Consider the following 12,755-nt stretch of genomic DNA (forward strand, 5'->3'; position numbering starts at 1 on the left):
GTTGTTGTTGTTTTTGTTTTGGATTTTCGAAACAGGGTTATTCCGTAACTTTTGGTTCCTGTCCTGGAACTAGCTCTTGTAGACCAGGCTGGCCTCGAACTCATAGGCTGAATCTTTTATTTTCTTTTTTTTTTTAATGTCATCAACTTGTAAAGCTAAAACAGGACAGAAGAGTACATGAGGACCTGTTAAAATAACCAAACTAAAATGGGATGGGTGGCAGCAGGGGAAGCTAAAACCATGGGTGTAACAGGTCTGTCGTGAAATATTTGTTTATACTGTGAAGATGTATCTCTGCCTAAGGTACTTTCTGATTGGTTTAATTAAGAGCTAAGTGGCCAACAGCTAGGCAGGAGAGAATAGGGGATTTCTGGGCAGAGAGGAACTGGAAGGGGAAATCTAGGTGTGTGATTTCACCAGCTGACTCGGAACAAGTCTAACGTGCGGTACTGAGAAGTAAGAGAGCCACGTGGCAGAATGTAGATTTATTTTAAAAATATGGGTTAATTAAGTTATAAGAGCTAGTTGAGGGAAAGTCTAAACTCAGGCCAACCTTTCATAATGAATAAGAAGTCTCTGGGTCATTATTTGTGGTCTGGCCGTCCAAAGATAGTTCAACAAGAAATCTTGCTACACAGGTCTTTCTTTGGATTGCCGGCTCCTGAATAATAACATGGAGATTTCTTACTAAGTATGAAAGCTTGGCCTTACTTAGGCTTGTTCCCAACTAGCTCTTACAACTTAAATTAACCTGTTCATACCATTGTACAAACTGCCATGTGACTCATTACCTCTCCTCGGTACCGTATGTCCGACTTTCTCCTTTTTTTTGCTGGCAAATTCCCACCTCAGATTTTTCCCAGAGTTCCTGCTTCTGCCTAGAAGTCCCACCTATCCCCTCTGCCTAGCTATTAGTTCATTCGGCTCTTTATTTAACCAATCAGAAGGTGCTTTAGGCAGGTGAGGACAGACAGACACATCTTCACAGTGTACAAAAAGATTATCCCGCAACACCTGGGTCTTCTCTAGCCCTGTTTATCTGGCTTGTTTTAGTTCATCATGTACTGTGAGGCCTTTGAATTAATCACTGAAACCTGGTATTAAAATGCCATTCCTTGGGAAGTCCTTGTTGCAAGAAAGCAGAGGAATAAACAAAGACTTAATTCAACAGGATGGTGAGCAAGGCATCAATCTTAGTGCTGGTGGAGGCTGCTTTGATAAAACAACTCTTTAAAAAAAAAGTTTTGTCATGACTGGAGAGATGGCTCAGTGGTTAAGAGCACTGGCTGCTCTTCCAGAGGTCCTGTGTTCAAATCCCAGTAACCACGTGGTGACTCATGGCCATCTATAATGGGATCTGATACTCTCTTCTGTCATTCAGGAATGCATGCAAATAGAACAGTGATATATATAGAACACACACACACACACACACACACACACACACACATATATATATATATATATTTAAAAAATGTTTTCCTTATAAGAGATTCAGCCTGGATTTCAAAACAAAATAGACTATAATCAGAATCAAGGCAACTTAATGAGATTGTTTATGTCCTGAAAGTATTGTGGAAGGAGGGTCCAGGTAGTCCAGGTCACATATCGAGATAATGGTATTTTAGCCCTTGAAAGGTGTATATGATTTGGATAGTAAAGGAAGGATTTGGGGTAGAATCCTAGGCTCACAGAAACCCATGGAGGCTTGGAAAGACGTGATTCCTCTAGACTGTGATCCTGTATTTGGAAACACAGAATTTTTATGCATACAAGGGGAGAGGGAAAGCTAGGATGGGGTCAGCCCCTGGAAGCTCTGCTTAACCAAAGGCTGTGGGTTTTCTTCTGGTCTGCAGGAAGAATTCAGAGCCAAAGCATGCTTTAGTTGGGAGAATGGGTGCGCTCACCCTCTTAGACAGAGCCAATACTGTTTGCAATGTCAAGGTGAATCTATTGAAAGGAGGGAAGCGAGAATGACCCATTCACTCGAAACCGAGACCATTTTCCAGAGCAGAGACAGCACAGAGGAAAGGTCTGCGTGTCATTTAAGAGACAACCTATAGGGTGGCTAGTAGCATAGAGAAGTCTCTAGACTGGACAGTGGAGGGTGTGATGCTCCCAAGGGTGAGTCAGAAAGATCCACAAAGACAAATACTTGCTTGGCCGATGATAAAATGATAAAATTCATTTTGGGTGCTGGGTAGGATATAGAAATTCCAGTTGGTAGCTCCAAAAAGAAATTCAGGTGACACAGATTTTGGGTAAACTGGATCTCCTCAGGAGATTTATTCTATTTATCTATCCATCCTAAGAACTGGGGGACATGCTCAGACACCTCCATTAGTTAGTTAGTGGCTGGTTAAAAAACACCCGCATATTGAAAATTATGGATTTGTGTCCAAGCTACTCAGGAGCCTCCTCTCCACGAGCAGCCAGATTGACAGCCTTCCCAGTAGGTTGATGCGCTTGGCTTGTGTTCCACTAGGACCCGTCTTTGTGCACTTCTTTGACAGGAAACTCTCGAGGATCAGTAAGAGCCTCCCTGAGGACTGATGGAGGACATGGGTTCCTTCCTTAAGGTATCTGCTCTGGTCTCTGAGCCACTGGCCACTGAACGTTTATAGTCCCTGGGGGAGAGAGCCAGAGAAACATGTATAGAAATGGGGGGAGAGAGCCAGAGAAAAACTCGGAGAATTTGCAGGTAAGGTTGGAAAAGTTTGGTTAGATGAAGCAGGGGAACACAAGACTGGCAGTGCAGGAAGGGGAATGGTGCAAGTGGGGAGCAAAATAAGAAAAGACTAGAGGAGACGGAATGGGAATCGGAAACCTTTGAGAAAGAAAAAAAAACTATGTCTTCCTAAGTGCACTGTGTTTTCAGAAAGTGGACTCGTTAGTGCAGTAATAGAAGTTTAGCAGTCAGGGAAGGTGGTACGATATCGGCACTGTATGTGAGAAGATGGAAGCCTTGTGTTTCTGACTTAGCATTTGCAATAGCTGCAGCATATACACTGGATACTCTGTGCCCAGGGATGGGGGTTAGGACCAGCATCCCAGGTGAGAGAGGGAATCTCCAAGTTGGGAATGAATACAGTCTACTATTGGAAGACATTGGATTCTGTGTTCCTGTTGCATGAAGAATATTTACATTGCTGGTGTCTTACTACAGACTCCTATACCGAAATACCTCAAGCTGTGTATGCTATGTATAATAACAGTCTAGTTCTCAAAGCTCTGGAAGCTAAAGGAATCTTCTTAAAGTCACAGAAGATGCTATGGGGTGGTTCTGCCTCTTGTTCATAGGTGTGCGCTTGTGGTAGGAGGGTGCAGGGAGCACACTGGAGCCTGTGTTCTAAGGACACTAATCCTAGCCACCACAGAGTCTCTTCCTTCATGAACTAATAACCTCCCAGTTTTCACACAGGCTGGCGCTATTGACTTGGGGGGTAGGATTTCGGCATAGGATTCTGAGGGTGCAAGGACCATGCAGGCCATGGAGGGAATGATGACTTATGAGATTGAGTAATCTTAACTCTTTGGCTTAGAGGCACATGAGATTGGACTTGATAAGCTGACCGGAAGAAAGGAATGGAAGACGTAGGGCAGAAAAAGAAGGAAGGTGAAGAAGACTTAGGACCTGGCAAATGGAATGTGTCCCATACCTGATTAGATTCTTAGCCTTGGGGGTCAGGAGACATCGTGTCTATGTGTCAGGTCTTATAATAGCATTCTATAAAGAAGAAAAAAGGGACCAGATGGCAGGGTAATGTGACCCCTTTATTCCTAAAGGAGCAAAGGGATCTTCTTAACTGCTCAATCAGAAGCAAGTATAGGGTCAGAACAAGCACCTGGGAAGCTGAGACCAGGTAGATGAGTGCGGCCCAGCAGGGGGTCACAGGTGGACTGTTGCAGGTGCAGCAGTAAGTTAGGAACTCAGGAGCATCCTATTGCCCTGTTGCTCCGAGCGAGGCTGAGGTCCCCTTCGGGCCTGCTGACTAGAACACTCTGTGGTCTTCCCTGCAGGAAAATAGCCATAATGTGTCACTTAGGATTCCCAGCTTGGGTGTTTTTAGAGCAAGTGAGAAACTGATGCTAACAAAGCTCACTGAATACAGACTCTTCCCAAATTACAACAGTTAAGCCTCGCCTGGTCCAATGCTGGTATTACTTTTAAAAGAAACAAACTTCTTTTGGAATCTTTGAGCGTGTGGTCACCTTTTTTAGAAATAAGAATCTTATCATTTCTTTATTCACTACTGTTGCATTTGTGTATGATGTATGGGGTGCACCTGCGCCATGGCACGTGTGCAGAGGCCAGGGAACAATTTCGTGGAGTTAGTTCTTTCCTCCTAACTTCATGTGGGATCGATCCCGAGGAGATCTGAGGTCATCAGACTTCGAGGCAAACAATTTTACCATCTTGCCAGCCTGGGAACCTCACTGCTTTCCACAATTACATTTCATTAATTTATGTAACCCCAAAAGAAATTCTGTGGTTCTGGTGTCCACATATTCGGGAACACCGAGAATGTGTCTGTGGATTGAGTCAGAGAGACTGGCAAAGACGATCTCTGCCGGGACAGGATCCTCAGAGGTCAATGGTGGGTAGGTGTGTACCCCTCAAAATGACCCTCTAGATGACCCATTTCTGAAGTGTGTTTTAGGGGCCATTCGCCCTATGCATTTAGAGCCAGTCCCTATGTTTGTCTGTGTTTGCCAGTCACTGAGTGTTGACTTTAGTTTTTTATAAACTTTAGTTAACTTTGCTTTGGGTGTCGCATCTGCAACCTCATTCTCCCCATCTTGACTTCTACCATAGACTCATACTAAGCCCACTTACCAGTTCTGCTGAGAATTGGAGTACCAACAAGGAGCAGAGGTCATACAAGGTTCAAGGGTCATGTGTTTCTTAGCAAGACTTAGTCACACTTAATTCAGATTCTTCTTTCTTTGTATTCAGAATTATAGATGAATTTTAAGCTTTACTAGAGATCAACTTTTGTTAACTTTATATGTATGACTCGCCAAGACCCAAAATTTATGGCTTTATTAAGACAGTCATACTTTACATTATCTCAATTAATGAGTAATTGATTATTTTAATATGTTGTAAGTAGATTATCTCAGTATACTGAGCAAGAAGTGTGGGACCTCTAATCTTCCTTGTCCGGGAGCCCCAGTAATATATGGATAGAGGTGTGTGTGTGTGTGTGTGTGTGTGTGTGTGTGTGTGTGTGTGAACATGTTTTTATCTAGGCACAGCCTCAATAAATGCATGTCTTATACGTAAGGAATTCCAGTCCTCCTGGGAGCAGCTCTTCTTTGCTCTGTATGTGCTCTGACCCTTGCAGTCCCCCATTTAGTCATGATCTCAACTCATGACTTCCCTGGCCTAGGAGCCACCCCATTCAGCCTCTCCTCCCATGGATGTATTCTTTAACACCTACAGCATCCAGTCTCTTACTTAGGTTATTTAGAAACCCCCAGAACACCCTGGAAACGAGAGATCTTTGGGTGAGACAAGGGCAGGGAGAAGCTGTCCACCTTAGGACATGCCTGCCCAAGCAGCAGGTATGGAGTATGCGAACCATTCCACTTAGCCTAACGAACGGCCAGAAAGACAAAGGCTGTCATCACTTCCTCAAAGGGATGTGCACACACGTGACTTGCTTTGTGCCAGCAGGTACACATTGCCCCCACGGTGGCACAATTAAGCACGACTTTCCAACAGGACATTTCAGTTGCCATACTGTATCAGTTAGCCATGACAGCATGCCACAGACTATGATTTAAACCATTGGCACTTCTCACAGCTCTGGGGACTGACCATGTTAGATCAAGGTGTGGCGTCTTTGGTTTTCTGCTGAGCCCCTTTCTGTCTTGGAGACGCCCATCTGTTTTCCCCATGACGGTCCTGTGTGTACCCGTGTACAGCGGTCCTATAGGATCAGAGCTCACTCATATGACTTCATCTTGTTCATTTTATCTTAATTACTCCTCCAAAGGTCCTGTCTCCAAATGCAGCCACATTCTGAGGTATTGGGGATTAAGACCCCAATTGATGGATTTTAGATCGAATGACCATGGGTTATGAATTGTTGTGTATAACATTCAGATGTAGCTAGCCTTTCAGCGGTAATTCACGGCGAATATGAATTGAGCCTCGGTCTGAGGCTCATTACTCTTTGAAAACTGCTGCTGATTTGTCTATGTCTAATTGGCCATTGGCACATGTGAGGCCTCCAAGGACTTCGCCTCCTTGTCTCCCAGTCGTAGACCCATATGGTAGTTTACCAACATCGTCCAAAGAGAGGATTAGACACTAACGGTGAAAGGACAGAGGGAAGAAACAAGAAGTAATTCAGAATGCGAAAGTGGTTGTGTTGGGAGATCTGAGATGCCAGCAGCCAGTGAAGCCTGCAGGAGTCCTGGACCTGTGTGGAGGTACCGCACACCCCAGCTAGAAAGAGACCGACCGCTGTAAAATCCCAGTAAAGACATCGAAACATTATTTTTCCCCCATTTAAATTGCACTAGGAACAGGAGGCTACTTGTGGCTCCCATTGAGCATTCTCCTCTAGATGGAAGACCACCGTGATAATAATTCCCAGACAATTTGGTATTCGGGCAAAAGTGCTAAAGTTAGTTGATTTACTGACGGAAAACTATAATGACATAAAGATTGTAGAAGAACCTCTTCTAAGTTGGGGGAAGGAGTGTATACATTCAAAACACATTGAGTGAATTCCTCAAAGAACTGATCCAAATCCGAACGTAAAAACAGAAAGAGCCTTAGTGGCGCTGCTATAGCTTAAGATTTACTGGGGTTGAGGCTGGGGCTTTCCTCTCTCAGAGAGCCTCGGACCACTACACTTTGATGTCTTGTGTTGTTTTATGTGTGTGTTCTCCTCCCTCCTTATTGGGCTATTCATGAGCATTCTTTGCATCTGATTCAAGCAGAACAAGAGCTCCATTCTTAGCACAGGCTCGTTACTTTAATGCTTTCATCCCCAGTGAGTGAGCACCTCGGCCGGAGAACTTGTCATGTGGTAGTAAACTGTGACCCTGGATCAGGGCTCAGTAACTCCTGGACCAGCCCAGCCCAGAGACACCTGGTAGAGATGGTTTGGCGCAAGCCTCGCATTCGTGAAGGTGTCTTGGCGTATCTTTCCTGGGTAATCTCCATCTGTGGTTCCAATCTTAATCAATGCACTTTTTCCTATCGGTGTTAACGAGAGTTACCCTCAGTAAGCAATGACCTGTTACACCAAAAAAAGCCCTGCTCTTGGTGTTTCCTTGAACTAGAGATGACCTAGGCCTTCCTGGAGAGCTCGGGAAACATGGGCAGAGGTCTCAGCCATGTGTGACTTGGTAGTGGCTGGATCAGAGGTACTGGGACACGAAGGTCGAACAGCATTTCTTGTTGCCCATTGTTCCTCTAAGGATCTCTCAGGGTGACAGACTCTGATTCTTTTGTTATGCTCCCTAAGTTGGGACACTGCATGTGCCTGTCTATAAGTTCAGTCACAATGGTCTTGTGTGTTTGGTGGGGTCCTTGGGGCCAGGCGTTTTGGAAGCGTCTGCCTATGAAAAGTTATTCCTGAGTAGAGCATTGAGCTTCAAACTGCTCAAAAGTGGGGGTGGGGTGAATGGGGGGGATGAGGGGATGTCATGGTGTGTAGCACAGGGTAGCCTTAAACTTGTGACCAGCCTCCCAGGGTTCTGAGATCACAAGTGTGTGTCATCATACTCTGCCTGTGAGTGCGTTCTTCGTGGATTTCGTGGCCTGGGATATCTTTTCCTCTTCCTATACTAACTTTCCTGTTTTCAATTCCACATTGAAATGATGTACTTACATACCTCGGCTCCCTCTGTTACCTCGCATCCGCCCCAGCTCCCACCCGGGCCAAGGGAATGCCTTGGTTCACTTGGCTCTCATAGTGACCTGAGGCTGTTGAACAGAAATTAAAAAAAACTCACTGTATCAGAAAAGGCAGTATGCCACGGCTGCTTGCTTCCCATCCGGGTCGAAGGCCAGCATTTTAGTCCAGGTCAGGGAGAGCTGCAAGTACAGGTGACTTTCAGGTTGTCTGACAACAAATGCTTGCCATAAGCGAATGTATGCATTTAATCCCAGCACTCTGGAGGCTGGGGCAGGATGATGACCAGTTCAAGACCAACGTGGGCTCCATGCCCATGCCTGTCTTCCATAAATGGGGGTCTGCCCATTGAACGAATGTGCCATCCATCCATCCATCCATCCATTTATCCATCCATCCATCCATCCATCCATCCATCCATTTATCCATCCATCCATCCATCCATTTATCCATCCATCCATTTATCCATCCATCCATCCATCCATCCATCCATCCATCCATCCATCCATCCATCCATCATGTCACAGTCTCCATTCTACCATCATGTGGGCAGGATCTCGTTTTGTGAGCTCCTTGGGCTTCAGATTAATGCATCTCTTGACGATGCGAGGCGTTTGTTAGGAAACAGGCAATCTGAGAACAGGTATGCTCTCAATGTGGGTATTTTCTTACATCGGTGGGCATTTCCTCAGGAACAATGGTTGGAGGTAACCGGATAAGTAGAGCTTCTTGAGAGGGTTTATAGTCATTGGGCAGGACAAGACTGAACGTGCCACCTGTTAGAGTACTGAAAGATGTGAGTTCCATGGGAAAGCTGCCAAAAATGTCCCTGTAGCACGCGCTTTGTGCTGAGGCGGTGGCAACACGCATGGGCCTGCAGTTGTTGGGATTCTTCTCCTCAACATGCAGAGGATTCGGCTTTTTAAAGCCATTTCTTTTAGTAAGATTGCATACAGGAGGTTTGTTTCTCACCATTTTAAATTCGCATGTCAGCAAAGTGAAGTCCATTGCAAATTGTATGCAGCTGTCAACAGCAGGGCTCCTTTATGGTCCCCAACCCTGCAGCCCAGGTGATCACTGAGCTCATGTCCTGTGAGTGGCAGCTTGCAGTATTTGTCTGGAGGATTTCCCTGGAGGGTATTCCGTTTTATGTACACCTTTCTTAAGTCTTTGCTTTTGGAGATGATAATAATTGAAACCTCAGCTGTTGGTCTAGGTCCTAGGTCTGGAGATCTACCACCCGCCCGCTCTTACACCCTGTGACGGAAAGACGGTTTTGTTGTTACTATTTCATATTATAAGAACGTGCCTCCCGATGGAACTGTAAATTCTCCTGAAAATTCTACATTTTGGTTGTTAGCATTACTCTTCAGGTTTGGGGATCATGTCTGTGTTCCTAGTGGTCAGGGTCTTGGGGCTGAAGGAACCTGATTTAGCCTCTCGGGATTTTACCCAGAGCTTTGGAGATATGAATTGTCCCCATAAACACTGCTGTTTAGTTTTTTGCAGTTTTTCTTCACATCCTTTCTTTAATGCAGAGGCTCTGCTCCCCCCCCCCCCCCCCCGTGTATGTGTGTCTTGTTTCTCTGTATCTCTCCTCCCTCCTTCCCTGTTTTCCCCCCTTCCTGTATGTGTGTGTCTTGTCTCTCTCTTTCTGTGTGTATGTATGTTTTGTGTCTCCTCTGTTTATGTCTTGTCTCTGTCTCTCTCTGTCTCTGTCTCTCTTTCATTCTTTCTGCCCCCCCCACCCTCCACGCCCCCCACTCCCTCCTCTCGTGCCCCCCCCCCCAACTAGAGTCCCTAAAGGAGGAGCCTCCACCACCACCCAGGGGAAAAAGAGAAATTCATATTAGGGATGGGGTACAACAAATAGCGGACTTACTGTCAGAACATTCCTTTTGTTTTGTTTTTCCCCCATTGGTAGTCTAGTGATCCCCATAATTGCTGCATGTATCTAGCGATGGGGGGACCATGGTGAGGGGGCCCTGCCACACTATCTGGTGCATTTAGAGGCAAGTGTGGGAACAATGGGCAGATTGCCTTTTTGTTCACATGCCCCTGTTTACCTATTCACAATCGCGCATTCGCTTCGCTGTGATGGGGGGACGTCACGTGTAACTCCACCTCAAGCCCCCACCCCCACCCCACCCCCGGCTGAGAAGGAGCATAATGCCTGCTTTCTAGACCTGCCATCGTTCAGTGGGAGATGTAGTTGGCGTGTGTCAGGATGACAGAGAGCCGCGATGGAAGCCAGCACGTGTGGCCGGTTACCGCGGCTGCCATGTGCTCGCAAGCGTCCAGTGTCTGCTCCAGAGCGGCTGTTCCTGCATGGCCGCCTCCTGCCCATCTTCATCAGAACTGCTGCTTTCTTAAGAATCATTGGAGAGCAAGCCTGTCCCTCCCTTGCTTCTGCATGCACATCCTGTTTCGTGAAAACGTATTTTTTTTTTCTTTTGAGCAAAATTGAAAGAAAGAAAGGAGAGCGAGAAAGGAAGGGGGTGGGGGGAAGAAGGATGCCATCCAGTGGAGGAAGGCGTAATTTCCAGCTTCATTCAGGGGGAAAAAAAAAAAGCAGGCAGGCACGCTCGCGCGCGCGCACACACACACACACACACACACACACACACACACACGCACACGCACACGCACACGCACACCCGCAGGCTGAAGTATGCTTAACTCTTTTAACTTGGCTGGGCCTTTTTAGCACCATATGGGGTTCTTTCGTGACATCCGGAGCCACATGAGTGCAGTGTGCCTTTAAGGAAAGAGGTACCTCACCAAACTTCCCCGTAGTTGTGCCTCACCATTTAGGTAGGGAAGGAAAGTGTTAATTTCTTATTTGTACACTTTTTTTCCCCCGACTTCCTTCCTATTCACTTCATTAAATCTAGAGGCAGTTCAGCATGGGAGCCGTCTGTATGTTGAATTAGGGCTCGCTCTCTTGCGCAACACGTCACCAGTCGGAAACTGGGGGTTTGCTCCTGTGATTTATTTCATTATTGTGCTGGTAAAAGGTTTGGAAGGGAATTCTTTCTGGGGGTAATACTTTTAGCATTGTGTAGCAAGTTTTTTGTTTTGTTTTTGTTTGGTTTCTTTTCTTCCTTTTTTTTTTCTTTTTTGATACCGCCCCCCCCCCAGCTAAGTTGTCCGTTGAGCTAGCTTAACAAATATTTTTTTTTTAAGCAGAGAAGCCCCCGTAATTTCCCTTACATGCAAGAGAAATCTTAAGTCTAACTCTTGAAGTACGAAAAGCATTGGGAAATATGGAGGGAATTGATTTCCATTAGAAAAAGCCCCATAGAAACCACAGAACCTGAACCCTGCATATAGATGTGTTCCGGGTCTTTGGGGAGGAGGGAAGATTTTTTTTGTAGCTCTCTGCATTCCTGCATAAAAACCTTAATTTAAAAGGAATAATGGTCAGTACTTTGTGTGTTCTCCTGTTAACTCCAGAACCTAAATTTAATAAGAATCTGCAGTATTAGCAGCTGTAATAAAAATTTGTTTGACTAGTTCTGTTTGCAATTTAATTTGTTTTTCCCTTCTTAGGTACTCACAGACGCAGAGATTTTAAAGTCCAAATATCCCAGGCTTAAGCTTTGCTCCCCCTTTTTCAGAATTAAGTGTGTGGGGGGTTAGAGCAGAAATACTCTTTTCAGCACGTCCCCCCTCCGCACGGAACCCACTGAAAAGAAAAACAATGAAAAATTTTTGCAGTCTGAAAACCGAAAGTGAAGTGTCACAGCTATTCAGGATTTTCTTTACAGATTAAAATAACACTGTATTAAAATACAGGAAGCTGAGACCATGCACCTCGCTCTTATTTACATGCATCTAGTTTGGGGGGGGGGGTGTTTTTCTCCTGTGTTAAAAATCGTTTTAGACTGCTCCAAACCCGCAGCAGATCTTTTCTGGAAAAAAAAAAAAGGAAAAAAAAAAACGACTAAGATGAAGCATAAAATACAACAAAAAAGCATATCTTGCTTTAATCTTTTAAAAATACATTTGAATATTCATTTGTTTTCTTATTGGCTTAATTGTTAAAATGCAAGCAAGAATCAGGAACCACCTGAGCTAAAATCTCTAATTCTGCCGCCTGGAATAATAAGGGGGGGAACAATATGATAAGTAGTTGTCAATATTAAAACAGGCTGGAGGAGGAAGGCTTGGGGCCTGGTCGTAGGTAGAATGAAACAGCAGATTTGAGTATCCACAATCCTTCCAGTATTAAATTTTCAGTAAAATAAAATTACTTGTATATGAAAACATAGCCTTTCCCAGCTCTCTTTTTTTTCCTGATCAGCTGATGAAGAGACTAGCAGCTCGCTGCTTTGCTGGCTTGTTAATTTTGTCCCCACTAACTGTGATTTCCGATAGCCGGCCTGCTGATAGTGGTAAGGTAAATATCCTTTTTCGTTGCCGTCTTGAAGATTCAGTAGAAACTACATCCCAGGCATGTGTAGGTGTGTAACACATCAAAAGCCGGTGTTCTCCGTCTTTCTGTGTGCAGCTGGGTGCTGGAGGAGAGCAGTACCATTAACTGTTGACGGGCTTGCATGCTGTATTTATGATTAGCATGTTCAGCCCCCAAGATATGCGGGACAATTTCTCTCTCTTCTCTTTGCTTAGCTGCAGTGTGTTTAGCTGTGTAGTGGGTGTCCTGCTTTTAGGCAAATGAATATTAATGAAATAATGGGGAGCTTTTTTTTTCTTTCTTTCTTTCTCCTTTTTCTTCATAACTCATCAGGTCTCGCCTCCTTCATAGTGGTTATCTGAACACCGTAGAATCGTGATGGAAAATGTCTTTTGATTATTAAGGCCTGGCTCAGGCCGTCCCTTAAAATTCTGTCTGTGTGCATGTTGTTTCTGTGGATT

At 45.0% G+C, this 12,755-nt stretch overlaps 1 protein-coding gene across 11 annotated transcripts in view; it reads left to right on the forward strand.

Moving 5' to 3' along the window:
- Smarca2 (SWI/SNF related BAF chromatin remodeling complex subunit ATPase 2) overlaps positions 1-12,755 on the forward strand; it is a 170,454-nt gene that overhangs the window by 132,471 nt on the left and 25,228 nt on the right. Inside the window, exons 1-2 of one of the 11 annotated variants that reach the window (XM_075973765.1) lie at positions 10,492-10,649; positions 12,184-12,279. The exons of 8 other annotated variants lie outside the window; for them this stretch is intronic. In XM_075973765.1, coding sequence (XP_075829880.1) covers positions 12,187-12,279 — 93 coding nt within the window. In that variant the 5' untranslated portion in view covers positions 10,492-10,649; positions 12,184-12,186. Of the gene's footprint in view, positions 1-10,412; positions 10,650-10,760; positions 10,895-12,183; positions 12,280-12,755 lie in introns of those variants that run through there. 2 more of the 11 variants (XM_075973764.1, XM_075973766.1) reach the window with 2 other exon arrangements.

Source organism: Microtus pennsylvanicus, chromosome 5 (assembly GCF_037038515.1).
Source record: "Microtus pennsylvanicus isolate mMicPen1 chromosome 5, mMicPen1.hap1, whole genome shotgun sequence".
Taxonomy (NCBI): Eukaryota; Metazoa; Chordata; class Mammalia; order Rodentia; family Cricetidae; genus Microtus; species Microtus pennsylvanicus.